At 43.0% G+C, this 25,792-nt stretch overlaps 2 protein-coding genes across 6 annotated transcripts in view; both read right to left on the reverse strand.

Annotated features, from left to right (window-relative positions):
• Positions 1 to 19,114, reverse strand: part of cdk5rap2 (CDK5 regulatory subunit associated protein 2) — a 32,212-nt gene extending 13,098 nt beyond the window's left edge. For 2 of the 5 annotated variants that reach the window (XM_070989825.1, XM_070989822.1), the window contains exons 1-31: positions 18,897 to 19,114; positions 15,730 to 15,785; positions 14,636 to 14,697; positions 13,450 to 13,560; positions 12,670 to 12,746; positions 12,415 to 12,538; positions 11,885 to 12,057; positions 11,646 to 11,793; positions 11,383 to 11,433; positions 8,245 to 8,367; positions 8,039 to 8,158; positions 7,798 to 7,890; positions 7,443 to 7,661; positions 7,151 to 7,321; positions 6,932 to 7,042; positions 6,717 to 6,854; positions 6,424 to 6,603; positions 6,079 to 6,273; positions 5,493 to 5,684; positions 5,138 to 5,267; positions 4,902 to 5,041; positions 4,704 to 4,820; positions 4,412 to 4,555; positions 4,201 to 4,313; positions 3,939 to 4,078; positions 1,860 to 2,000; positions 1,660 to 1,769; positions 1,374 to 1,517; positions 766 to 861; positions 486 to 673; positions 73 to 388 (exon numbers count right to left, since the gene is read on the reverse strand). In XM_070989825.1, the coding sequence (XP_070845926.1) occupies positions 73 to 388; positions 486 to 673; positions 766 to 861; positions 1,374 to 1,517; positions 1,660 to 1,769; positions 1,860 to 2,000; positions 3,939 to 4,078; positions 4,201 to 4,313; positions 4,412 to 4,555; positions 4,704 to 4,820; positions 4,902 to 5,041; positions 5,138 to 5,267; positions 5,493 to 5,684; positions 6,079 to 6,273; positions 6,424 to 6,603; positions 6,717 to 6,854; positions 6,932 to 7,042; positions 7,151 to 7,321; positions 7,443 to 7,661; positions 7,798 to 7,890; positions 8,039 to 8,158; positions 8,245 to 8,367; positions 11,383 to 11,433; positions 11,646 to 11,793; positions 11,885 to 12,057; positions 12,415 to 12,538; positions 12,670 to 12,746; positions 13,450 to 13,560; positions 14,636 to 14,697; positions 15,730 to 15,785; positions 18,897 to 18,949 (4,176 nt within the window). In that variant the 5' untranslated portion in view covers positions 18,950 to 19,114. Of the gene's footprint in view, positions 1 to 72; positions 389 to 485; positions 674 to 765; positions 862 to 1,373; positions 1,518 to 1,659; positions 1,770 to 1,859; positions 2,001 to 3,938; positions 4,079 to 4,200; positions 4,314 to 4,411; positions 4,556 to 4,703; positions 4,821 to 4,901; positions 5,042 to 5,137; positions 5,268 to 5,492; positions 5,685 to 6,078; positions 6,274 to 6,423; positions 6,604 to 6,716; positions 6,855 to 6,931; positions 7,043 to 7,150; positions 7,322 to 7,442; positions 7,662 to 7,797; positions 7,891 to 8,038; positions 8,159 to 8,244; positions 8,368 to 8,513; positions 9,687 to 11,382; positions 11,434 to 11,645; positions 11,794 to 11,884; positions 12,058 to 12,414; positions 12,539 to 12,669; positions 12,747 to 13,449; positions 13,561 to 14,635; positions 14,698 to 15,729; positions 15,786 to 17,866; positions 17,977 to 18,896 lie in introns of those variants that run through there. The other 3 variants (XM_070989823.1, XM_070989824.1, XM_070989821.1) reach the window with 3 other exon arrangements.
• A 2,334-nt stretch (positions 19,115 to 21,448) lies between these two features.
• Positions 21,449 to 25,792, reverse strand: part of col27a1a (collagen, type XXVII, alpha 1a) — a 67,326-nt gene continuing 62,982 nt past the window's right edge. Inside the window, exons 51-61 of the mRNA XM_070989365.1 lie at positions 25,698 to 25,760; positions 25,559 to 25,612; positions 25,440 to 25,475; positions 25,309 to 25,326; positions 25,152 to 25,187; positions 25,006 to 25,032; positions 24,859 to 24,909; positions 24,605 to 24,773; positions 24,410 to 24,519; positions 24,066 to 24,284; positions 21,449 to 23,946 (exon numbers count right to left, since the gene is read on the reverse strand). Coding sequence (XP_070845466.1) covers positions 23,800 to 23,946; positions 24,066 to 24,284; positions 24,410 to 24,519; positions 24,605 to 24,773; positions 24,859 to 24,909; positions 25,006 to 25,032; positions 25,152 to 25,187; positions 25,309 to 25,326; positions 25,440 to 25,475; positions 25,559 to 25,612; positions 25,698 to 25,760 — 930 coding nt within the window. The 3' untranslated portion in view covers positions 21,449 to 23,799. The remainder of the gene's footprint in view (positions 23,947 to 24,065; positions 24,285 to 24,409; positions 24,520 to 24,604; positions 24,774 to 24,858; positions 24,910 to 25,005; positions 25,033 to 25,151; positions 25,188 to 25,308; positions 25,327 to 25,439; positions 25,476 to 25,558; positions 25,613 to 25,697; positions 25,761 to 25,792) is intronic.

The raw sequence follows: 25,792 nt of genomic DNA on the forward strand, positions 1-25,792 counted from the left end.
ATATTAACACTTGCCTTGAGGGAGAAGGCAACATGGTGCTGTTTTATACTCGTAAACCTACACCAAACTTACCCCGTGCCTTGAGACATGCAGCTTTGCACTGTTGGGGTGTGACTGTGGACTCTCCATCTCCCCTGTGGTGCTGATAATTAGCTCAGTGGTGAGAGGGGTCTCCTCATCTGACAACTCCTTTGACGGATTGATGCCCATAGCGTGACCTTCCGTCTCAGCCTTCAGTGCTTCCACACTCTTTCTCCATTCAGCCTGTCCATCACTGCTGTTCCCCGAGGCATCCGTGCTCTCCTTCTCTTTACACTCAGCAGATTTCTGTTCCTTCAGGAGACCCCGCAGCTCTGCATTTTCTGATCCAAGTCTGAGCAGCATCTCTCTGCAATAATAGATATGTGATTAGTTTACTGTTCAGGCAACTGATTCTTTAGTTAGTTAGAGTGAAAATAAGTAGTAGGATGTAGATGAAGACCCACCTAAGATGCGAAACTGATGTGGCCCCACAATCAGTCAGCAGGGTTTTAAGTGCCATGACATCCTCACTCCTCTCCCTTGAATCTTTCTCTTCAGAGTCTGAGGCGTTGTTGCCAGAGTGAGCATGCTCTCTACTCTGGTCGAAGCCACTGTCCACACTCATATCAACCAACAGCTTTCCAGACACCATCTAAAAAGAGATAGTTAAAATACATAAAACAGGAATTCCTCATAGCATTTACATTACATTGACATAAACTTAATAAATCATCTACTTCATACCTGTCCTATTCTGATGTCTGTCTGACTCTCTTTGTCAGACCGATGTGTCCTCTTACTGTGAGCCACGGGCTGCATCTCCTGCATCTTTTCGAGCTGCTAGAGTAATGGGATGGGAGGCGAGTATGACACACGTGGCTCGGTAAAAGAAAACTTAATGAGGGAACAGAATCCATAAAACACTGCACAGCAACAGCAGAATGGTATGACGTGTCTAATGTGGCATGGTGAAGAGAGACCATTTCATGGGACACAGAGATAAAAAAAAAAAAAGGGAGTGATTAGGAAAGGTGAAGGAGAAAAAGAGGGTATCTGCTACTACAGACAAGAAACACACTTGTTAGAAAAGTCAGACGTACGGTAGCTAACAGAGCAGAGAGACATTAACAACAGGCTAGACAGAGCAGAGGTTAAGATGTAGGTTCAAAGGTTAGAAAGGAGCTACTACAGGCGGATGTTAGACAGTGACTCAGACATGATTTATCAAGAATTTGCTAAATGTGGACAAACTGTACAAACATTTACTGATAAATGACAGGAAGATTTACGATATAAACTTTGCCGTCTCGACTCCAAGCACAACTTTGCAGCTGTCTCTTGTGGCCTCTAACCTGCTTCCAGGGGCTACTGCTGGCCATGTCTTTATCTCCCTGGTTGTATGCGTCATGGTCTGACTTCTCCAATGCTGACAGCCGGTTCTGCAGCTCGTTGTTCAAAGTCTGCAGTTTGCTGACACAGTCCTGCAGCTCCAGCACCTGAGGCCCAGAATTACTCACGTTTATCCATTTGCATGACTGTCTTCCTGTTATTCATATTTTGATGACGTCTTGCCAACCAATTAAAGTCTACTCTTATATACATGAGAGAAAAAGACTTTGATCCAAACATATTATTCACCTTCTGTCTGAGCTCCTGTGCAGAGAGTAGGGACAAGCTGGCTTCCTGCCCCTCCCCCACACAGATACTCATGTAAGAAGTCTGATCGCCGATGAAACTCAACGTGTCACCTGAAAACATGTGAATCAAACGTAAAAAAAACACCACCCATTTACCAAAACCCTGGATAAAGATATTAAATGAAAATTTTCTCCTCTTACCAGCATCATTGGTCCCACCGACCCCTCCCCCACGGTTCTGTATGGCCCCTAAGCGAGCCTGCAGAGAGGCATTCCAGCGCTGTGCATCTTCCAGCTGGTGTCTCATGCTCTCCAGTTCTTTAGGATCAATCAGGTCCATACCTGGACAGACACGCAGACAGTACATTTCTGCATAGGTTAAATGTTCTACTGTCAGAATGTTTCGAATTTAACATCGATTCAACGGCTGTGACATAGTTAAGAGTTTATATGAAAGAGGTGATTAAGCTGCTCTATATTGCAACTGTTTTTCACAACTATAAAATCACTGGTGACATATATATGCAAGAACCAGCCAAAAAGGACAAATACTACATAGGAAGACATGCAGCTCTGGAGAAAAACAAGAGATCAAATTGAAATTTATAGTTTACGGTATGTATCTGTGTAAAATCTCATAAATGGCAAAGCATTTACTGCCACAAAGTAAAAACTGGTGCAAATACCAAAGTCGCATAATTCTACTGTACACCTGTGCCTTCTAAATACAGCTGATATTCTGCCCTGATAAGAAGTGATTTTTTTCATGATGCATTTCAAGCATCCTGCTCAATGCAATTGAAATTCAAAGCTGTATCAGGTAAGCTGGTGGTGGAATTTAGCAAAAAGCTGCAGCTGTGTTTAAAGAGCAGTTTGGGATCTGAAGCCACGGAAAAATACACAATGGAAAATATATGGACAAATAAGGCAACACTTTACTTTAACCCTCACATTTAGCATTTCTTAACTGTTATAAGGCATTTATTATATGTTTATATACTCTCTATAACAAGGTTGTAAGCAGACGCAAGTGCTTATTAATGTAGTTGGTGACTTGACTCCTGTCCTCCTCTCATTTGAGAAGTTATACTTGCTAACAAATACCACATGTCAACAAACACATATCCTTATAGCTACATTATAGAGTGTTATTAACCATAGAGTAAGCATATGTTTTTGTGTGTGTCTGTGTACACTGGACATGCACATAATACATGGAATGTTTATTATAATGATTATATAAGCAGAACAAGCAATGTGGAAATTGAATCAGTGGTAATTACTGCAGCTACATCTATCTTGGACTCAGTGTGAATGTGAGCCTGTTACTTACAGCTGACCTATTTATACACCTGGCTCTCTTCAGACAGGGGCGGGGGGATGAGCGTGCATGTATAGGTGAGCAGACATGCATGTGGACAGGCACTGAAGTAGTTTGGCTTAGGCGACTACCTGAGCGTACAGTGACACTTTTAATCAGTCTCAAGGCGGCACACCGATCAAACTACATCTGAGGCATTAACTGTATTAAATTATATTAACCATGTGACGTCATTAGATAAGAAATGTATTATTAGACATTTTTTTTGGTGGGATCTATTTCAGGTTAGCTACTCTGCAGTAGGACACTTTGTGATTGTGTAGCAGTGTAACAACGTTTAATGCCTCTTTTAATACCTTTTAAGTTGTTATATAAATGACATGCTTGTGCAATGAAATCTAATTCATGTGACAGATGGTCGGATGGGGTTGGATTAAAAACCAGACGGGTGATAGAAAGGTGATGAAACCAACAAACAAGCAAATGTTTTAATGGGACAGTCAGAAAAAAGCAGACAGCATGTTAAGAGTGAGACGGAAAGACCGGCCAACAGCAGCCTTTATTCAGTTTGTTTTTTTTGTTGTTTTTTTTTTAGAAAGGGCAGACAAACATTTAAAGAGTGACAAAGAAAACAGGTAGCAACTCTGTGATGGACAAAACATGCAGATGGGGGGGTGATGATAGAAAGAACAGTGAGCATAAAGGTGCACAGAGTTGAGGAGTGGAGGGGCCAGGTGTGCATGCTAAATGAAGTGACAGATAAAAAGGGGATGTGAGGATAGAGAAACACAAGACAAAGACAGCAGGTGTGTTTGTGTATGTGTGTATTTTCCCTTGGAGCTGTGAGTCCCCAGCTACAGTTTCCTAGCTCTTCTAAGAACTTGAGTGATAAACATTTCCTTTCCTCTTCTTTCATTCATTCCCAGCGTCATTTACCACCCAGTGTGTTTGCACTGCACCTTCTCTGAGTTTGGCTCTGTGTATCTCTCTCTCCAAGTCGTCCCTGAGCTCCTCATTAGTTTTGATGCTGTCCTCAAGCTGCTGCCTGAGGAGCTGCACTGCTGTCAGCTCCAGCTGCAGAGCATGGAGGCGCTGGGCGCTGCAAAAAACGCACACGCACAGAATGAGGTTTGTCCTTAAAATACATTAACCTCGTCAAAATCATCTTTTCATTTTCACTGATTGCAATGATTTCCTTGTTACCGTGCTCATTATCCCTACCTGTCCTGCTCCTTTACAGTCCTGACCAGGCTGGAGTAGAGCTGCTGTTCGGCTCTCAGCGCTTTGTTCAGAGCGTCATGCTCCTGTTGCAAGGCTATGAGGTTGGGCAAAGCCTTATGGGAGACAGAAAATGTAAGGACAGTGGTCTTAATGCCAAGGCATTTAGTGTAAAATAGGTTGTTTCATTTGGGTAGAGGTTGGTAAAGTTTACTTCTTGCTGGCTGTCTCCACCAATCATGGTTCTCTCTCTCTGGGGGAGCCCAGGAAGTGATCTCTCTATGCCAGAGCCAATGACGTGATCCACGGTGTGATCAACCTGACTGTCCCCTCTCTGACTGAGGCGCTGGTGGAGAACCTGCTCAGAGACATAAACAAAACATGAGAAACGGTGGAGCAGAGGGCGCTGAGTTCAAATGCAGTCAGAAGCAAAGCTCCTTATTCAAAGCTGCTGGGTGTTTCATTGCGTCACAAGAGTTTGACTTTGTGAATGGGGGAATCCTTACATTGATAATCTCATCCTTAGTCTGCAGAGTGGCAGTCAGGGACTCAATATTAGCAGCCTGACCTTCGTTGCGACCCTCCAGCTCAGACAACAATGACTGTAGCTCTGCTAAGGAAATCTAAATACAAAGAAAATAAAAGACACTTGTTAGCAGACAGTCCTGATTATGGGCTGACTGCAATGCTTATAGCCGACTGACCTTCAATTCATTCTCCCTCTTCAGTGCTTTGTTCAGTGCCTCAGTTTTCTGTGCTAGCTCCTTTTTCAGGATGACGACAGACTTCTTGGAGAGAGGAATGTTCTCCACGTTATCCTCGCTGTTCCTCCTGGATAGCTCAGCTTCAGCGGAGACAAAATAGAATCAAACATAGGGCCGACATTCACTCTGACTTATAAATACCCAGCAAGAGGGTTTAAAGGTCTAAAATGTCTCACCTTCCCTCTTGTCCAGCTTCTCTTGCATGATCTGGATAGTTTGTCTGAGCTCCAACACGCGATCCGGCTCCTCCTTCTGCCTCATCTCTGCCAGAAACTGGTCCCTCTCCTGACCACACTGCAGCAGCTTCTGCAAAATTACAAACACAGCAGCACAGCCGTGTGTAAATGATGAAATCTCTCCAGAAATCAAAGATTATCAAATAGGCTATCAAGTAATTTGAAGCCAGAAAGAAGGAGAGGCATATTATTCCTGTTATCCCCCTTGGGAGTTTTGATTTCCTCTCCTTGTTAGGCTTCTAATCCAAGCAAATTTTACGGTTGAGCAACTGTGTTGTATCCCGGAGGAACGTACGTTGATGATGCTGTCTTTTTCAGCAAGCAGGGTTCGGAGCTCTGCGGTCTCTAAATAACCCTCCTGGGCTGTTGTGGAGCTTTGCTTCTCAGCAGTGGCAAGCTGCTGCTGCCTATCAGACAGCTGCTTCCTCAGTTCCTGAATCTCTTGAGTGCGCTCAGACAGCATGCGGTTGTAGTGCTCTGCAGACTCCTGGGGGAAATGAAAGAACAGATTTAAGTAATGAGAGTTAGTGGTGTTTGGCCACATTCTATACGTATGAATGGCTTTTTGTAGATCTGTCAGTGTAAATACAATGCATGTTTTATGTCTGTGTCAATTTGTAAATTCACTTTTGTAGAAAGTCATTTTAATTTGCTGCACAAATCACATTTTTGTTCATTTCAATTGTGCATACCCTGCATGCATGCTGTAATTCATGTTTAAAAATACATTCTAATCCGTCTGCTCTCTCATCTGCATGGTACTTTATTCTTAATGTTATTATTCTTTCTTTGCTATGTTCTATTTGTTGCTACAAAGGCGAAGTTTCCCTTTGGTAATCCCACTGAAACCAGTGAAAATGTTTTTTTAGTTAAATATTGACCTTGAGGAGCTGGTCCTTGCTGCTGATTGTAGCCAGCAGTCCTTCCACAGCACTCTCATTGTCAGTGACCAGCCTTTCCCTTGCCTTCACAGCCTCAGCCAACATAGCCTCTGTGACCTTTAACCTCTGTCCCATCTGTTCAGCGAGGTCACGTGCATGAGTCTGCGACTGGCTCAGCACTGATTCGGCCATTTCCTACAAACAAGAATGACGAGAGAGAAAAGTCAGACACATCCAAGGATGAAGTGCTTGACTGTATGGAAACTTCTTGGGTCAAAATGATTTTAAAAAATGGCTGAACATACAGCAGAGGATGCGTGGAGGGGCCGCTCTTTGTTAACTAACCTCCATATCCTTTGTCTTGCCCTCCAAAGAGAGCTGTAGCTGGCTGATGATGGAGTCCTTCTCCCTCAGTGATCTGTTCAAGTTATCCTCCACATCTTGCTTGGCTCTCTGCAGGTTCTTTAGCGTGTTTGCAAGATGCTGCAGCTCCACATCTTTCTCCTTGATCAGACTGTCAAAACTCTGGAAGAACAGGAACGAGCACACGGATGCATCGGACTGAAGCACAATCTCTCAAATTTGTGGCCTCAGTTTTTGATAAAAATTCCCAATCAAACATGGTCATAGCGGCTTACATTGATGGTTTCCTCGTTGTGTGAGAGCAAGTTATTGAGCCTATCAAGGTCCCTTTCTTTCTCCCTCAGAGACAGCTGCAGCTGGTGTATCTCATTGTCTTTCTCCTCAATGGCAGCAAACTTCTCATCCAGCGCTTGCTGTGAGAGAGCAAACAGAAGACCGTCAGACTCAGATTAGAGCCACTGTGGTGAGATCACACAGAAGGAATGCGCACCTCCAGAGCCCTCTCCTTTTCTTTCAGCCTTTGCCGCAGCTTAGAAAGCACGCTGTCGTTTCCTCCCGGGCTTTTGCTTTGCTCAAAGTCTCTCACCATGTTTATGTATTCCTGATGAAAAACAATATAGAAAATCAATTACATACAAATATTCAATGGCTGATTTGATAAAAGCATTTAATACATTTTGTCTGTACGTGTTCAATGTTGTTGTGTCACCTGTAGCTGCTGCTCCTTATCAGCCAGAGTGGACGTGAGCCGCTGGATGGTCACCTCATGTGCCTGCAGTTTTCTTTTGGTCTGATCCAGCAGCTCCTGGTACTGCTGCTCCAGAGCAGCCTCCCTGTCCCCGATCTCACCACTCAGCTTTTTGAGCTGATTGGTCAGATCCTGGAGGGGAAAATGATAATATTGTTGCACAGAAGCTGATGACTGAATGGTGACAGATGGCTTTGCTCTGAAGACAATAACACAGTTGTATTTGAAAACAGCGGTCTTCCACCAGTCTTACATTCTGGGCCTTGTCTCCCTTCTTCTTCTGCTGTTGCAGGTCCTCTAGTTCCACCTCCAGCTGGTCCTTTGCCTGCTGCAAGTCAGCCAGCTCTTGCTCCTTCCTGTCCAGGGCACGTTGTAGCTTTTGGGCTTCAAGCACCTTGGCATGGTGTTCCCCCTGGAGTTGGGCCAGCTCTGTTTGCTTTTCCATTAACACATTTTGGTGCTCCTCCACTCCCTGAGGGATATATACAACAAAGTTTAATTTTACAGTGGCTGCAATGTGCATTTGTTAATTAGTTAGAGATGAAAACACTCTCTTCACTTTCCTGTTTCTTTAAAATTTGACTTTTTATAAAATGTGCGGTACATGCCTGGTATTTCTGCAGTTGGGCTTTATGTGCTGCCTCTCTAGCCTTGGCCAAAGCGTCATCCCTGTCCTCAATCTCATGACAAAGCTCTGCAATCTATGCAACACACAGACAGAAAGGTTGGTGTTAGAGCATTGCATAACACAGAATAGCGAGAGCAAAGACAGGTGAAGTCTTGTCAGTTAACAACAACTGTTATGATCCCAGCAATAAATAAAAGATGAAAATAAAGTATGAACTTTACCTCCTTTTCCTTTTCTCTGAGGACCTGAGTGAGGCCTTGGATTGTTTTGTCTCGCTTCAGAGCGTTTTTCTTCTCAGAGCCGAGTTCATTCTCCTTCTCCTCCAACTTCCCCAACAGGTTCTGTTTACATAAAGAAGTGATCTTACACAAAAAAACTAAAAACTAATTAAAAACATTTAACAGAGCAAAATGCCATCTCCATGTACCTTGTTTTGATTCTGAGTATCCTCCAGTGTTTTAGTCAGGTTCTCATTGGTGCTTTTTGTCTGGATGAGCTCTTCAGTCAGCAGCTTATTGCAGGACTCGAGTCGGCCAACCTCACTCTGCTTCTAAGCAAATCCAGAGAACACACAAAACAGGAAAGGGAAAAAAATGTATTAATACCAGCAAAGTTAAACAGCAACACTGTTGTCTGTTACAGCGTGTTACCATTGCTTTAGTGTGTTGCCCAGCTGGGATTACTGAGAAGAACTACCTTCACTCTCACAGGAGTGTATTCATCATCAAATTCCTCTGTTAGGTCATGCAGAGACTTCCATTCTGCCTCTCTGTGTCTGCGCTTGGCTTGGGGGTTGTGAGGGCCAGGATTTGTTGTCTTCAGGACAGGGATGTGGCTCCCTGCAGGAGCAGAGACCTTCTGCTTGGAGATGCAGCGCAGGAGCTGGATCAGGTCAGAGATGACAGAGGGCTGACTGGAGGAGCTGTGGAGCAGCGCTTTGGCCTGAACCTTTCCTCCTGGGTCATCAGCAGCACCACGTCTGGCAGCAAAGACCTTGGGCTCTCTGAGTTTAAGTTTGGGTGGAGGATCTGGAGGGGTGTCTGAGGAAAAGTCTCTATTGAGGGACTGCAAGGATGTGGAGCGACCTTTGAATCCAGATCTAGGCAGCATGCCCTTACGATGGACCAGGTCCAGGTACATGCTCTGCGAACGGTGGCGTACGCCTCGGAGACCAAAACTCTTCATAGAGCCATCAAGTCCTGCTGCTGATCCCAGCCTGCTGCTCCTGAGGCCTGAGCGCCCTGGCAGTGCCCCTTTACTGGCAATTTGATCAAGACTCACACACCTTTTCATGCGATTCTCTGTGTAACCACTTCCACTCTCCCTGAATTGCTGTCCTTCAGAGGCCAGCTGACAGACAGCCTCATCATCAGGACTGCCCACACCACAGGACCTGAGTGGAGTCTTCCAGCTGGTGCTCTCTCCATCACTCCTGTCCAGGCTTGGGTTGTTCTTTTTGTAGACGTGCACAATGCACTGGATCAGGTGATCTTTCTCTGCCTGCAGCTTCTGGATCTGACTGTTGTGTTCCTCCTGCAGCTGGCTGATGTTGACATCACATTCTACCACCTTCTCCAACTGGAACACACACTTCCCACAGAGGAACTCTCCACGACCATCACGAGTCACCTCCCAGCCCAGCACATGGGACAAGATGACCTGTAGCTTCATCTTCGCTGCTGAGCTGAAGATCCAGCGACATTGGCTTCCCACCACCCGAACACCACATATACGACACGGGTCCCTCATGGCGACTTAGATCTTAAGATTCCAGACTCGTCCACTTTAAATGAGTCCAAAAAGCCTCTCACACACACAAACTGTCTCGTGGCTTTAAAGTCACCAGACTGCCAACCATGGAATAGCCATCTATCATTTTCTCTCACTGCATCAGCGAGAGTGGCACAGAGGAGAATGGCTGAGTGCAGAGCACTATAAGCCCTAAGCCTTTGATAATCCCTGCTCCCGCCTCTATTTCACTCTCCCCCACACATTCAATCAGATCAAATCCTCTAGGACTGCTGCAGTGATCTGTGTTATGGCTGGTGCCAGACCATCTCTAGAAAACCTCCTCCCAGATGTCCTGAAAGGGGCATCAGGTATAAATGTCTGCCCCATAGAAGTGCCTCTTCATGGGACTGGTGAAGATGGCAGCAGCCATTTACCCCTGTAGAGTCCACCCTACCTGGGCAGGACATCTAAAAATCCGCTTTAAGATTAGCGGAGGTGTTTTCTGGCAATCACCACTATGGCTCATTCCATTACACCTCTATGCTGGGGAGGCCACTCCAAGTCCTGTCAAAGCATCCCTGGTGGATACCTTGTCCCCAGTTTTTTAAATCCTTTGTGACACATGCAGCACACTGTTTTCCCAGATCTGACAAAACACTGACAGGTTCTACCATTTTTTCTCTATCAATAAAGAGGAATGGACATAAATAACTCAGAGGAATTGCCTCCAGACAGCATGGTAATCCAGCGTTAACACCGTGACCTGAGTCCAGACGTCAGCGCCCGATGAAGTAACCATGGACACCATCCAACTAAGAGCTTTTGACTCTCAACGTCAACAGCAGTGCACTTTCACCAAGACGCTGCATAATGTTGTGAGGACCACTTTAAAACTGCACTGCATTGCCTCTATAAGATGGACATTTCTAAAGCTTTCTAAGGTGACAAGCTAGATGTTGACTCAACATTTAACGACCATCCAGCAATCATCAAAATACATCATATCAGCTCATTCGACAGGTTCACATTTGATGTCACGCATACACTATGTGTCACTATTCAGCCCCCAAACCCACAAATTGTAAAACCATCTAGTTTGTTTAGAGAACATTAAGAAAATCCTCCAATTACTGTCATTTAAAGGATTATGGGAAACAGAGAGATTACTCCATAGGTTACAAACATCAATCTAACATCAGACAAAACAAGGGATGATCAAGGAGCACCTGTAGTGACTATTCCAAACTCACTTCTTCGTCAAGTAGTAATAACATTGTAAGCTTCCTATTGTGACACCAACATTGAGACAATCCATTAAAGCCCCAAGATTACCACAACAAACAACAATACCCAGTCTCCTCACTGGAGCAGGAACAAAAATAAAACAGCACCAGGAGGCACACAGGAAAAAAAGCAAGTCATAAAACATGCCAAAGAACATTTTCTGTGGTTCAGCAGAACAACACAGACAGTCCTCTGAAGTTAACAGCGGTTGCGTTGTGCTCGCAGCAAACAACATAGTCTGTGTGTATCTGTGTGTCTGTGAGCGTTTGGGTTTGAATGACTCGACACATTAATCCACTGTTAAATGAGTTAGCTTTTGGTTTGAGGCAAAACTGATGCTATAAATAGGATATGAAAGAATGACGTAGCATTGAATGACATAAAAGGTCGGTGGGGAAGACAAAAACGACAACAAGAGATAACAAAAAGATGGGTAGATGAAAATAATTCAAAAAAGAAGAGTCTAAGCAGTTGGCTAGAAACACTGTGCAGTAATTATTTTATGGCACACCACAAAGAGATTTAGTGAGGAACTTCTAACGGCACTAACCTGATGGTCTGGTGTTTGGTCCTTCTTTCTGTGTAGCTCGTCCCTCAGTGCCTGAAAAACAGAGTCAAAAGGTCACTCAAAGGTCTTTTCATATGGTGTGAGAGTAGTGCTGAAACTACATTTCAATTATTCTTTGGCTGGAAATAGCAGAAACCTCTGGACGTACTGTATGCACTCTCGAAACAAGGAAACAAATTACTTCAAACATTTAGTAACTGTTGAATTAAAACAGAAATATCTTTAGTAGCATATGAAAATCATACCTCAAGTTCCTGATCTTTCTTGGCGATGACATCAGACAGCTGTTTAACACCATCAGCTGATGGTGCATCTGTCTGTTGGCCTACACTTTTCTTCTGATGGATGGCAGCTTCCTGGTTCTTTAAAGTGTCCCTGAGCTGCTCAATGATACTGGTGTGTGCACAAAAAAACAATGCAAACACTTAGGTCTTAATACAGAAAAACATACTAACATGTCTGTGCTTATCTCTTGTGTCCCTACTTGTCTTTCTCGTGCAGGACCTGCTGCAGGTCTAGGTCTGGGCTGGGGACAGAGGTGAAGGTGCCCAATGGAACTGTGGCTTGGAGCTGCTTTTCCATGTTAATATTCTTAAGCTTCTCCTGCTCAGCGATGGCTGCCATCTTCTCAACCTCTTCCTCTGCTGTTTGCAGACACTGACATGAGGGAAAGACACCAAGTGAGACAACTACCAATGCTTATTAGGACTGTTCAGCACTGCGTGGCTGTTTACTGTGCTGCATACTGGATCACAAGGGTCTTACATCACAACAGTTTGGACAAATCTTTCTGCTGTAAATTATGCTCACCAAGAGTGAGTGAAGGAGGAATAACAGCAAGTGAAACTAACAATGGACAAAAGTGCAATTTGGTTAATAAAACCGCTCACTCACATCTAATGACTCTAATGAGTACAGTAAAGCAATATATTACCTGTGGCAAGTCAGCATTTGGAAAGTAACTTCATAACATCAACTCTAATGTTCAACAGGCTGGAATCACTTTTGGCTCACCTGTTCTAAGTCAGCTATCCTCTTGTTGAATGCGTCCCGAAGTGCATCCATGTCTCTCTGAGCTTGCTCTCTCAAACGATGGGGTTCTCCAGATTCTCGACCAGCCAGACTCTCCAACGCTTTCCTGGAAAACATTCAGGGAGAAAAGGCTCGGGCTCATATACGTTTCTGCCGCTGGGCCTCCAAGACATCTTCCTGCCAGTGGAGATCTTGTTTTTGTCAGCACAGAAGCACTGTACAGGGAACGATACTCACGAAGCTGACACGAGCAGCTCCTGTTTCTCTGCCAGCTCTCTCTTCATGGACTCCAATTCCACCTTCAGCTCAATGTTCTACAAACCGACAACACGCAGGCCATTACAGCACAAACTGCACATCACCAAAACACTGGCACAAACAGCTGAAAAATCTTCCAGACATTCTTAGACATCCTTCTCCCCGACAGCTGCATTGTTATACAACCAAATTAATAAATCTCATTGTTTCTCTTGGAGTGTGTACATACAGATAACATTCATACATGACACTTCACTTCTCAAATCTAAAAAAAAGGAAACACAAGCAGCCCTCATGAGACTAGGGGATTCCAATGTGCTTACATCTCACTAACACAATGAAAAGGGAAGGCGGCTGTTAAATGGGGGATTTTGGTTGAACAAAATCCAGCTGTTGTTGGGGCTGAAGTTGTGATCTCAATTAGTCCCAGTAGGAGACACTGAGTCACATGCAACATCAAGGCCCTGAGGGGCCACATGAAAGCATGACAAAGACTTAGAGGTAGGGCTGAACAATTAACGGAGATATGGAAACTGCAACATGGCTAAGTGCAAAACTGTAGACGGTGCAGTTTCTTCATAAAATGTGTCACAAGAATCATCGTATGCCCGGCCTACAAATCACGTTCTCCAGACATAAGGCAACATGCTTACTTGGTACAGATTTTATCATCATCAGCAGTGATTCTTTATCATTGCATATCGTTCAGCCCTACCTGAAAGCCAAAACGCATCTTGCATACTGAAGTAAATACAATACCGTTTTGAATATGTCCTCGGTGGAGTCATCACATTTCTGCTGCATGCGCTCCTCCATGAAGTAAATGCGCAGCTTCAGATTAAAGTTCTCTTTCTTCAGAGCTGTGATTTGCTGCAGGCGACGCAAAAAAACATTTTATTATACAGAAAAATTACTGAACAACAATTAACATTTTGTTGAAAAATCTGCATTACAATGTTTTTGTCTCTGGATTTACTTACTTAGATTAGATTAGAAATAAAGGTTAGCGATTTCTGCTGCCTGGGGTCGTTCAATGAAAACACCGAAAGACGTTTAATAATGCTGCGAATTAGTGTGCGGTCATGGGAGTTGTTGTCTATTGTTAAACACTGAAAACTTTTCTGATGTGACTCATGCAAAACTGTTCACAAAAGGGTAAATTATTAAAGCTTTGTTCACGTTCTTCTGATGCATCACAGCTTCATGGTTCTTTAAAGTGATCCTGAGCTGCTCAATGAGACTGATGAGAGTGAATAAAACTGAGGACTTCTCTGGGTTTGAACATTTTTTGAAAGATTTGGGATAATGTTACATATTGTATACTTAAGCAGCGGGGCAGTCTGCATGGCAGAAAAGGCCGATGTGCATGGTTATTGTTAAAATCAAGGGAGGCCTTTATGCTTGTATGTGTGTTTGAGTGCGAATGTGTGTGAAGTGGACTGTGCATCATTGTGCTGCAGGCTCAGGACATCATACATCTGGTAATGGGGGTTGGGTAGACTGTCGAACGGAGGAGGTAGAAGTCTGGACCCCTCTATAAACCCAGGCTCATGCAGCCAGCCAGGCACAAGCCAAAAATCTGAGCATGCATTCCACTTTAACTCTGAAATATAGGCTTCAGCCCACCTCAATCCTACTCCCACACACACGCTTCATTACTAAATCTCCATAAATGGTCAGTGTGGCTCGGTTTTACTCAGACTGAGAATCAGGTTCAATAAATCATAATACCCTGTTTGTTGTGGTGGAGTAAATCTGACTGCATAACCACAAAATGACGGGCTCAGTGTTTCAATGAATTTACAAATATTAGCATTAAACAAATCAAAATATGAGTCATTATCATATTATATAAAATGGCTTTGGATGATCCAAGAGACATTGTTTCACTACATTGCAGCTGCAATTTAAAAAAACATGATGCTGCTTGATAAAAATCACTCACGTTCTCATAGTCCTTCATGGTAAGAGCTTTGATTGGGGACATCTTGTCAGGGAAGGATGGAGCTGTAAAACAACAGAGTGATACACTTTGATTTATTTGAGTCCCAACTGCTCTATGGTGTCTATAACACTGAGACTCTTCCAAATTAACAAGAAGAATCTCTCAGCTGTCAGGAACCTGTTTATGTTAGAGAGTCAGAGAGGAGGAAAGAAAGAGAAAGCAGAAATGTTTAGTGCTGCAGAGGCATCAGAGGTGAGGCAGCTTCTGGAGAGCTGTCCTGTTAAGACCAGCTGAGAGCAGCCCACAGCTGATCATGTAACACTCGTAGTCAACAACACATTTCACAACACTAACTCCACATTCACAGTTTGACAGCCTGACGGGAAGAGCTCCATCACCACTCACACGGCTGCTTTTTTAAAGGACGTTTTATTTTGAAATCAAAGTGCTGTTGCTTTTATCCCTGTTGCCTTCAGCGTATGCTAATATCTTCAGCATAAACATGAATCTAGATCTTTAGAGATGGTATTCATTACCCTTAATTCATTACTCCCTTTTTTCCTGGATATCTGGCAAAACTACTGAGGGCACAGCTCACCAGAAACTAAGAACAAGCAAAAGGTTGTGAGACATCAGCTGGAGATAAAAGGATGCCTCCTGCCATGGATGGAAATCAAAGCATACAGTTTGATCCAATCTCTACGATTAAGTCATAATTCTGGTCATTTTTAGGGCCTTATTTTCCAAGACTTTTCATCCCTGGCTTCATGTGTTTAGCCTGGATGTCTCTGTGTATATCAGACCACACGAGAAGCCACAGATGCTGACCTATATCTATAAATCAGTTGTTTACTGGCTTGCATGTATTGTTCCAGCCCTGGGTAGATTGTTGGCACACTACAAGAGCTTGACAATAAATTAGAAAAAGGATTAGCTAATTAACATCATGCAGCTAATCCCTCACCACAGCTTTGGAGACACAACTGTGGGAGGTCACAGCAACGATTCAACAGCAGTATTAATTAATACACAGGGGGAGATGCAACCTGAGCAAGAAAAACAAAAAGAAAGAACAAAAGAAGGTCTTACTGTACCTGTCATGCTGTCTGTGGAGAATTCTCCAGCATTTATGGAATCAGGCAGTCTGCAGCTGGAGACAGAATCATTTTATTAGCCACGACGAATATATGAAAAGGGATCACTGTTAGATTTTTAACACATCCAACAAAGATTTTGGAAAATCAGCAACCAAAGCAAGCTCTGCTCTCTGTCCTTGCTCATAGTACACATACTCGGATTATTATGGTCTTCAAACAACGCAAATGCGCTGTGTTTATGTATTACTCACGCTGGCCAGTTCCACTGAGCCCGAAGAACGCTCCATAAATAGCTTAAGAATGACTCGCTGCCTCATTTACATCCACTCTGGCAGAAACCCCTTCTGTGTGTGTGTGTGCGTGCGTGCGTGTGTGAGACCATGTGCCAGTGGCAGCCTAGCTCTCATGTTCAGACAGACAGAGGGAGAGCAAACAGAGACTCCAGTGGACGGAGAAGGCTTTCTTTGGTGGACAAGTGGACTACTGTGACTCTGATCGGCTAAGCATCACACAGTGATGGGACAGTGGCGGCACTCACAGACACGGCACAATGCCCCAAACAACAGCAACACACATCTGGATCACAATGACACGGCAGGAACTCGGGTTGTACCACCATAACACAAATGCATCACTTGCTTATGCGGTAATGTCTTTTATGAAGGGTTTGTGTGCAAAATTCTCCAGACAAATCCGGTTTTAAGAGGGATGCTCTACTGGCATAAACAAAAACATGAAGTACTTGGGTTCAAGCTCATGTTTCCAACCACGACCTTTGTGTCTAATAATATAATGTCGAGCATTGAATAACTTCCTCCCATACCTCCCCTGGCACTGAAATCACAGCCGCTCTGCTGCTTCTCTGGTATTCTCCACAGCAAAGATCTACAAACACAGTGTGATTTCTGTTAGATGTTCTTTATATTACCATATATAACCCAACCGATTGTGCTTTAGCTAAGAATCAAAAGAATACAAAATGTATAACTATTAAATAAAAATAATATTGGGAAGATGTCTGTGCAAATGACATTCTTTTTAAGACCTGAACATCGCTATTTGACATTTTGTATTTCTACAGGAAATGAGACTCTGGGAACCACAGATATGAATATCTGTGTTATAAGTATGCAAAATTTATAGCTTCCATGGTGCCAGGGTGCAAAGTTAACCAAAATGAAGGAGCATAACACAGTGCATCCCAGGAGAGAAAAGAAGACACGATGCCAACTGAAACTGCTCAGCCACCTTGGACGTTCACGACACTGAATCACAGTGAATGTAATTACACGTTCTTTGACAGCGCTCAGCAAATCAAAGAGCCCTTAATGTCAAAGTGGCCCAATGTTGCCAATGACACAATGTGAAAAACAGAACATGAAGAATATGAGCAGCAGAAGCACAGTAATCCTCAACAAAACGCTGAAGGTCAATAAAAATATGTTGACATTGTTGCATCACAGAGGTTTCACATGCCACGCAACCCCTTCCTGTGTTAACGGAGAGGAAGCACCCTATGGTAAGAGCCTGATAAAGTAACAGCACCGAGCATAAACATATAATACATAAACACAGACACTGCCCCAAATGCAGTTCTCTCATAAAGAATAGATAGCATTAAACACGTCTGTGTAAGTGTTACCGCTCCAGTTTTGTCAGTGTTGCACTTGTAGTAACCCCAACAGCACCCAGTGGAAACAATGTAAGAGCCTGTAAACAGTGACTTCCTCTTTTCTCATTTTGTTCAGCTGCGAGTGACTCACATGAAAGTAGCTCACCTCACAAGAATATCACTGAAAAACAACATTACCTGAAGCGACTAACAGTATGCAAAGCCATGTTTATCAAACTAAGAGTCAAGTGAATCAGGTTTCAAAATTACCGAATAAGTAATTCACACCGCACATATCGGCTAACGTCTTGGATTACTGAGGCACGCTTACCACCTGGATGACCGCCTTTACGCAGGGCAGCAGGGTTAGGGCATTTCAAAGGAGACGAAGCTGGACACTACAAAGTGGAACACAGAGGTGCTAAAACTAGCTTTTAGGAGGAACAGAAGGAGCTATAGATTGGCTATATTCAGCAAACGCTACCCGACGAGAGCCTAGCTAATAATGCACAGTTCACCTACCACAGTCACACTCTTCACTCGTGTCATGGAGAGCACGCGGAGGAGAAAAAAGCAAATATGACCCGTTAACTCCACATTTTGTACAAAAAGAGTGCAGGGAGACGTCGCTGCTTCAGCCTGAACCCCGCTGAAAACTGGCTCCGATTATTTCCGCTTTCTGTCACTCTCTCAATGACAGGTCACCAAGCCGACCTACCCATCGCAGCAACATCCACTGAGCTGAATATGATTTATAACGGTAATAACTACTGGTAATGTTTGCATGACAGGCCTCCTGCACCAGTGTTTCCAATTTACTTGCTGCACTTTTGGTGTATCGCTGAAGGATGAGTCACTTTGGTTTTCTTAATTTGGTCTGCGATTTTGGGTTGAGTGAAAATGTTCTTCCGTTTTATGTGGAGATTTTACTGATTTTGACACAAACACTAATTGTGTGGTAAACATTAAACGCTACATTCCGGACATTGGTAAGACTACTGATTTCCATTCAGCTAGCTAGTTAACAGCATATACATAGTTAAATATGTTACTACAGACACAAAACAACCTAAACTATAAAATCATTGTCTATATTGCTAATTTTTGTCTAGCTTGCGAAGTTATTGCAAGCTAACAAGAATAACGTTAACTTCGTTTTTTTCCATATCAATCACAGCTAGCTAGTTAGCTATTTAATCATTATGTTACGTCTGAAATTTAACAGATGAATTTGAGATATGTGATCTTCCAAATGTCAGATGACCTACTAACTTGCAAACAGAAACATAAACAAGACTAACAGCTAACCGTAGTTATTTTTTTATTAGACCTAAGGTTGTTAAAACTTCAGATTAATATTGGTGGTACACCTAACGTAGCTAATTCTGTACAGTGTTAACGTTATATCAAAAGACAATTCGAGTCCTTGTGCGTTGTTCCAGTTAATAGCCAGGGCCCATTCATCGTTAACTAGTTACTGCTTTCGGATTAAGTGTGTTAGCTATAACGTACATGCTAGCGTTAGCTCGCTAGCAATCGCTGCTCGGTTTACCTTCCGTTGATGTCAACGGGGAGCGTCACATCGTCCCCCACGACGGAATCCATGATAACGGTTGAGTTATTTTGTGTTCTCTCCGTTACTATAAAACATTTTACTGACTACACGTAGTGTAAACTTCGAAAAGCGGGACGGAATTCAAAATAGTCCAGGCTACCGCCATCATGATATGGTAAACGTCACCATTGTGCACGTTGGAAACTGGTGATACTTTCAGGGTGTGTAGGAAATATTTTAATGTACGACTGTAACCCAAAAGTGAATGCCTTGAAAAGTTTGATATTACGAAATAAAGTTACAAAAAACAGGCTCTATTCTATAATTATTGTAAATCCTCTCTCAGTATTTGTTCATGTTAATGATTAAATTCAGGTTTATTGTTTACGACTTCCAAATTAAGAATATTCGAGCAGAAGAAAAGGCAGCATGAAACTGGGTGGATACTGGGACAAAGCGATTGGCCAAAACAAACACTTTGGGGAGGTACGTAGAAGCTCAAAAATAAAGACGCTGTGAATGAAGAATGTGTTGCTTCGGTGTCCAACCATGTAGTCATGTTACCGCCTCTGACAACCCACTTTCAAGCGAAAGTGACGTGTTTTTTTTTTATTAAGAGGGCCCTTATCTTCATTACTTGACATGCAATGAACACAACGATTAGTCAGAGAAACATAAACTACAACCAATTTTGCTTGGGATACAGGGATTTTTTATGCCACGTGTATGTCATGTATTCTTTAGAAAATATACGTAAACAAATAAGATTTGTATCAAGTCTATAGATCATTTTCTGACCGAAACTGAAAACGTGTCAATGTTAATTTGTGTGTCTCTCTCTGTGTGTGAGTGAGTGAGTGAGTGAGTGAGTGAGTGAGTGAGTGAGTGAGTGAGTGAGTAAGTGTGTTTATGTGATGTATTCATCAAAGAGTTTGCTTAAGCATAACTTGCATGTGTGTTGGGTGTGGTGGCGGGGAGCTAATTATAACATTTAGTTGAAATACAGTCTATAGTAACGACTACTGTCTGGGTGTTTTATCACCCATTTAGCCGTCTGGGAAAGGCCTGAGACATCGCAAACTTCCTTGGTGTAAACAGTTGGCTCAGCCCCGCATGAAATTTATCCAGACAACAACAGCGACATCAAGCGGTGTAGCTGTTAATTTCAGTCCGGCAAGAGTACAGTTTCAAACAAGGGCCTTAAATGGGCCCTCTGTCAGAGTAAGACATAAACCTGTGGTGTGATGCCAATGATCAAATGTAACCTGGCTGTCATATTTGCTCGTCCCTCACATGCAGCATGTGAGTTTTGCATCCATCAATCTGATGTGCCTTATGGCAAATATTGTACTTATGTGTTTGCTGTATACACACACACACACACACACACACACACACACACACACACACACACACACACACACACACACACACACACACACACACACACACACACACACACATGCCACACTGGTGTCCAAGGCAAGCACACCAGATGACTATCATGATGAGTTTCTCTGAAACACACCACTCCTTTTCCTTTTCATCTATAACTGGCTCAATTAAAGCAGGATTACCAACCTCAGACTCCATGGGGCCACAAAAGCCTCAGATGCACCAGTAGAGCAGAATTTCACCAATGAGGGTCCTGCATTATGGGTTCATTTTATGGCTCTGTCTAGTTAAAGTTAGAATAAAGGAACTTTTTTTTTTTTTTGCTTGTATTGTGCTCACATGGTACATATACTTTTCTTTTCTTTTTGTTTTTTTTTTGGGGGGGGGTGCTTTTTAGCCTTTATGATAGCGACAGCTGAAGGTACGACAGGAGAGGGAGCAGGGAGAGAGAGAGAGAGAGAGGACAACACGCAGCAAATGAGCCGCAGGTGGGAGTCGAACCTGCAATCTCCTCACTGCAGAGGACTGACAGCCTCAATACAAGGGGCGAAACTTGGAAGCATTAGGCTACGTTCACTGCAGACAGAGAAGTAGATGGAGAGTCAGTAGGTGTCCAGCAGCATATTTTTGCCCTAGCCCCCCCTAACATGTTAATCTGTTTATGGGCTCAGCGCATCCTCAACCCCTGACAAGTTAATCCTCCTTTAACTTGTCTACAGTTGATGAAGCACACTGGGACATGAGCTTTCTGTTGTGACGACTATCAATCAACTGGAGATGCTTTTTAAATGTCACCTTGAGGGAAAGTTACACCTGTCTGCAACCACACAATCGAGCCACATTAAATTAATGCATCTGTATGAATGTACACATACTATAGTTTTGTTGCACAGCCATTGGCCATCATTACAACTCTTTGCATCTGGTACCATTATAAAAGCACTGCCTGTAAATGTAGAAACACTTGCACCCAATTTGCAGATCTTTAGCCATTAATATCCTGAGTGAGCAAGAATGTGAAAATATGTCTCAGGGACGCAGTTGTTAATTGTACCTTTAGAAAATTAACAGGCTCGTAAAAATCAAGAGGTCCTTGCATCTGTCTTCATCTGTCTTCAAATACCTCTGTAAAGTATTAATCCACACACAAATTGAAAGTATTTATTGAACAAATGGACATTGAACAATGAATAAACAGTAGACAGATAAAGGATGTTGGCACCAGAAATGCTCTCGTTCAGAGTTTGATGACTTACTGTATTTGGCTGATATTTCCAAACAGACTTTACTTATAAAGGCAACAGAAAATCTTTGCTCCAAGTCATGTGTACAATTGTGAGGTATTCTTAGCTCGTTTTAATGTCTACAACAGATTTACAAAAAGAAGAAACAATTTTCACATACTTTGCATAATTCTTTAAAACACAAGTTATAGTATAGCACAGAGTCCTGGTACAGTACATGGTTGGTTAGCATAGAGGAAAAACAACATAAAGCAAAATAACAAAAATTAAAAAAATAAAAGATAATTAACATTGCAATAAATTTGTTCTCTGGAGCCCCAAATTTACACATAAAAAATCTATAAACTCCAAGACCAGTTGGGCAAACTGATATATAAAGTTGTCAGAAAGAGTAGTATTGCTTCAACCAACAGAAATTTGCTCAGTCTGCAACCACGTTAACAACATTAAATAACATTAAATTAGCAAGAGGGGATCCACTGTATACAGCAAGGTTTGCACAATTATACACACTTGTGTCCAGCTACAACAAAGAAACTTTTATTTAATTAAAACTATCTCCACTAGTCGTGTTTCTAAAAATATTACATACAGCTGTGGGGGATTTGTACAGAGAAAAAGAAAAGTTTATTCTTCAAAAATACTTCAAACCCTGTGATTTATACTGGATACCAAAGGAGAAGTCTGTTTTTAGTTTTTATAGTTATCTCTAAAATATTTTCAATCAGGATAAGCATCTCTGTAAAATGCAGCATTGAACAAAAACAGTTTTGAATAAAGAACAGTTTGACTATGTAATTTTGGATGGGATATTACCATTATAGTGCATTATGGAAGCTATGGCAACATAATTATATGGACTTCTGAGCAAGCATGCACTATAAACATCAGAGTATTTAAGCAAAGTGGTGTAATTACAGCACTATGGTTAGCACCTTAGATAATTTACTTAGCACCATGCATTAGAGAGAGGACGGGATAGAAGATGGGGGGTTTATCTTGATTCCTGGACCCACTGTCCTCCCTCCTGTGGCTCAGTTCTCCTCTAAAGAATGCCGGTACCTGTAGTCTGTCTACTGTACGTGGGGTAGAAGAAGAGACTTCTGGTCCCATGTGGCGCTGAGTAAATAACAACTATTACCCTCCTATCTTTTATCATACATAAGGAAGCAAGGAGCTGATACGCCTGATTCGACACTCCACAGTTGTAGAGAATTTAATAAAACACTATTGAGAACTAGAGCTCCATACTCTTTTATTACTCTGACCTCTAATCTCCACAACCGCAGATCTTCCCCCTAATCATCAGTGGCATCCGGTTCAATAATGTGAGAGTAATAAGTATAGCAATGACTATTCAATGCACCGACTCTCCACGTGGACGGCTGGTGTGCATCAGTGTGTGGCTTCAGACGTTATTACTGAGAGCTGACTGGGTGCCACTGGTTTCCCCGCGTTAGGGAGGTCACTGAAATTCGTGATTTCCCATTTGGAGCACCAGTAAAAACAGATGTGATTCCTGCTCAGTTCAAACAAACGAGCCTGCCTCTGGATTAATTCACACGGGCAAGATCACAAGGAGATGAGCACCAAAGGCAAATAAAATGGCACCCCTGAAAAATCCTTCCATATAAGTTTAAAATATCAAATTATCTTCTCTTTTTCTATTGCACTTGAAGATTATTTCTTTACATAAGATATACATGTATAAAAGTTAATAATAAGCATACATATATATATGTACATTTAACTGATCCCAATTACTTCAATTCTTCTCTTCTCTTCTAACAAAATTGAATTCCTGGTATTTCCAAAAAAAGTACACACAGTATACAGAATGTATACAGTTAAAAAAATAAGTTACTCTAAGTCCACTGATTAACTTGGCCTTGGTCTCCCTCCACTTAGCAATGTTCCAGAGAGATTGTGTGGCATAGAGCCTTCTTGTCTCCACGCAGGCGTACATATGGAGATCCTTCTTGAAGAGCGTGAAGAAGCTTTTGCCGTCTGGAGAAACTATTAGTGCAAGAACTCCCCTGCTCCTCCTCAGCTCTTCCGTGTCCCCCCCAGCTCCCCGTGCTCCCTCCCTCTGTGCCTGCAGTCCACTGGGAGTTTGGCAGGATCTGTATGGAGGGAGGCTTGTACTCGGATTGTTTTGCCGTGGATTGGAGGAGACTGCTCCGATCTCCACGCCTGCAAGAGGGTGTCACCTAAGGGTGATGATCCATCCCTCCCTGGTCAGACAACTTACACCGCAACCCTCACAGGAAGCAAACGGGGCCTACTTCTAGGTGGTAATGTGAGCCAGGAGAAGGACTAGGGAGGTTGAAGATGTCGACCACAGGGAGCAGGGTGGGGTCCAGGGAGTGGAACACAAAATGGGTCTGGTGCCAGCGGCCATCTTTTATCTGCAACCCAGATACACAAGACATTTTTCAGCATGCACACAAGAAGAAGGGCAATGAGTTTGAAAGTCAAGAATGATGTCAACTAACTGGCACAAAGCCAGATGACATCATGTCGTTACCCAGCAGGAATCTTCTAGGACTTCTGGCTCGAGTTCGCCTCCCGCCTCGAACACCTCCCCACTCCAGGCCTTGAATCTCACAGACTGCTGGGCGGCAGGCTCATCCTCAGCTGACCTCCAAACCGAGACGTTCAGGCAGTGGATGACAATGTGCTGCACTGCCTCTGAGCTCAGCAGGTGCAGGAAGTTCAGCTGGACACGGCCGACGATGATTGTTGGCTGCTCAAACAATCAAAACAGGTGCTGTTTAAGAAGTCTGGTAGGAAGTCTGGTACCGTTCTTTAAAGCTCATAATCTTAAAGACTTTGCTGAAGACACTGGGGCTGTTATTGTGTCTGAAATACCTTGGATGCCGTTACTGGTTTTAGGCAAGTCTGTCCACCTCCAGTAAAGTTGCAGGAGACTTCTATTGTATCTGACGAGCAGCCCAGGTTGGGGTCAATCCAATAAGTGCCTAAGAATATAAACACATGTGGTCGTTATCTATCTAAAGATGAAATTTCTTTATGTTTCTGGCTCCAACACACACACACCCTCACCATCGTTTAACTTCTGTTCACAGCTGTGCAGGTCCCTGCAGATGCGGGCGGGGTTGTCCCGAGTGCCCAGTGGGTTCTTCAGGCTCTGGATCAGGTTACTGAGGTAGTGGAGGGTCTTAAAGATCTCTGCACCCTGGTCCAACATCGGCAGGTCCATCACTGGCTTATTCTGGAGGAAAGACAGAAAAATGTGCTGTTTGCAACAGACTAAAAGACATAAAAGAGAGAAATGTTGATGCCATTATTCCACGAACCTCAGTCCTGAGTGGGGTGTGTGAATCCATAAACAAAAGACCATCCTCTTTCTGCAGAAAAATAACAAAATCTTAATTAATCACGGTACACATTTCAGAATATTTGAACCACTTACTGGATAAATCAGCAAATATAGCATGACTTACAAATGATAGGGGGACACCTGGGCGACCCTACAAAAAAAAAAAGTTGTTTAGACAATGACTCATGCAACCCAAATCTGCCATTGTGTCTGTTTGACTGACAAAGCCTTTATATGTTTTGGTTAAACCTTCAAAAGTGGAAAACTTACTGGTAGTCCAGGGGGCCCACGAGGTCCAGGAGATCCCTAATAAAATGAAAAATATACATGCTGAATGAGGTTATATGCTGTCAATCAAGTGTCCACGGTAAAATACGCTCATGACTCATCACAGAAGAAGAAAAAGGACCATGCTCTGCAAACGTACCCTTGGGCCTTGCAATCCCTGTTCAGAGAGAGAAGAGACGCATGTTCAGCGTGGACATTGTCATCACATCCACTTTTCTCTTAAGGGCATTTAAACAAAGTGTGAAAAGAACAGATGTAGTCAGAACTTACGGTTTCTCCTCGATTGCCCTTCTCTCCTCTAGGTCCCTGTAAAGACATGCACACAGTCAGTTGTCTGTAGAATGACAGCAGGGAGAAATGCTGAAGCTTAATCTCGGTGTAATACGTACTGCGCTTCCACTGGGACCGATAATTCCCATAGGGCCAACAACTCCTCCTTTGCCCTGATGGAGAAAAACAGGAGAAAAAGAATGAAACAAGAGGCTCAGCAGGGTTCATGAGAGTAATCTAGATCACTGCTCTACTTACCATTGTGCCCTGTGGCCCCTTTGGTCCCCTAATGCCCTTTGGCCCAAAGTCTCCTGGAGGCCCCTGAAAACAGCAGTGACACATGTTTATTGTCA

The sequence above is a fragment of the Chaetodon trifascialis genome, chromosome 20, assembly GCF_039877785.1.
Source record: "Chaetodon trifascialis isolate fChaTrf1 chromosome 20, fChaTrf1.hap1, whole genome shotgun sequence".
NCBI classification, from domain to species: Eukaryota; Metazoa; Chordata; class Actinopteri; order Chaetodontiformes; family Chaetodontidae; genus Chaetodon; species Chaetodon trifascialis.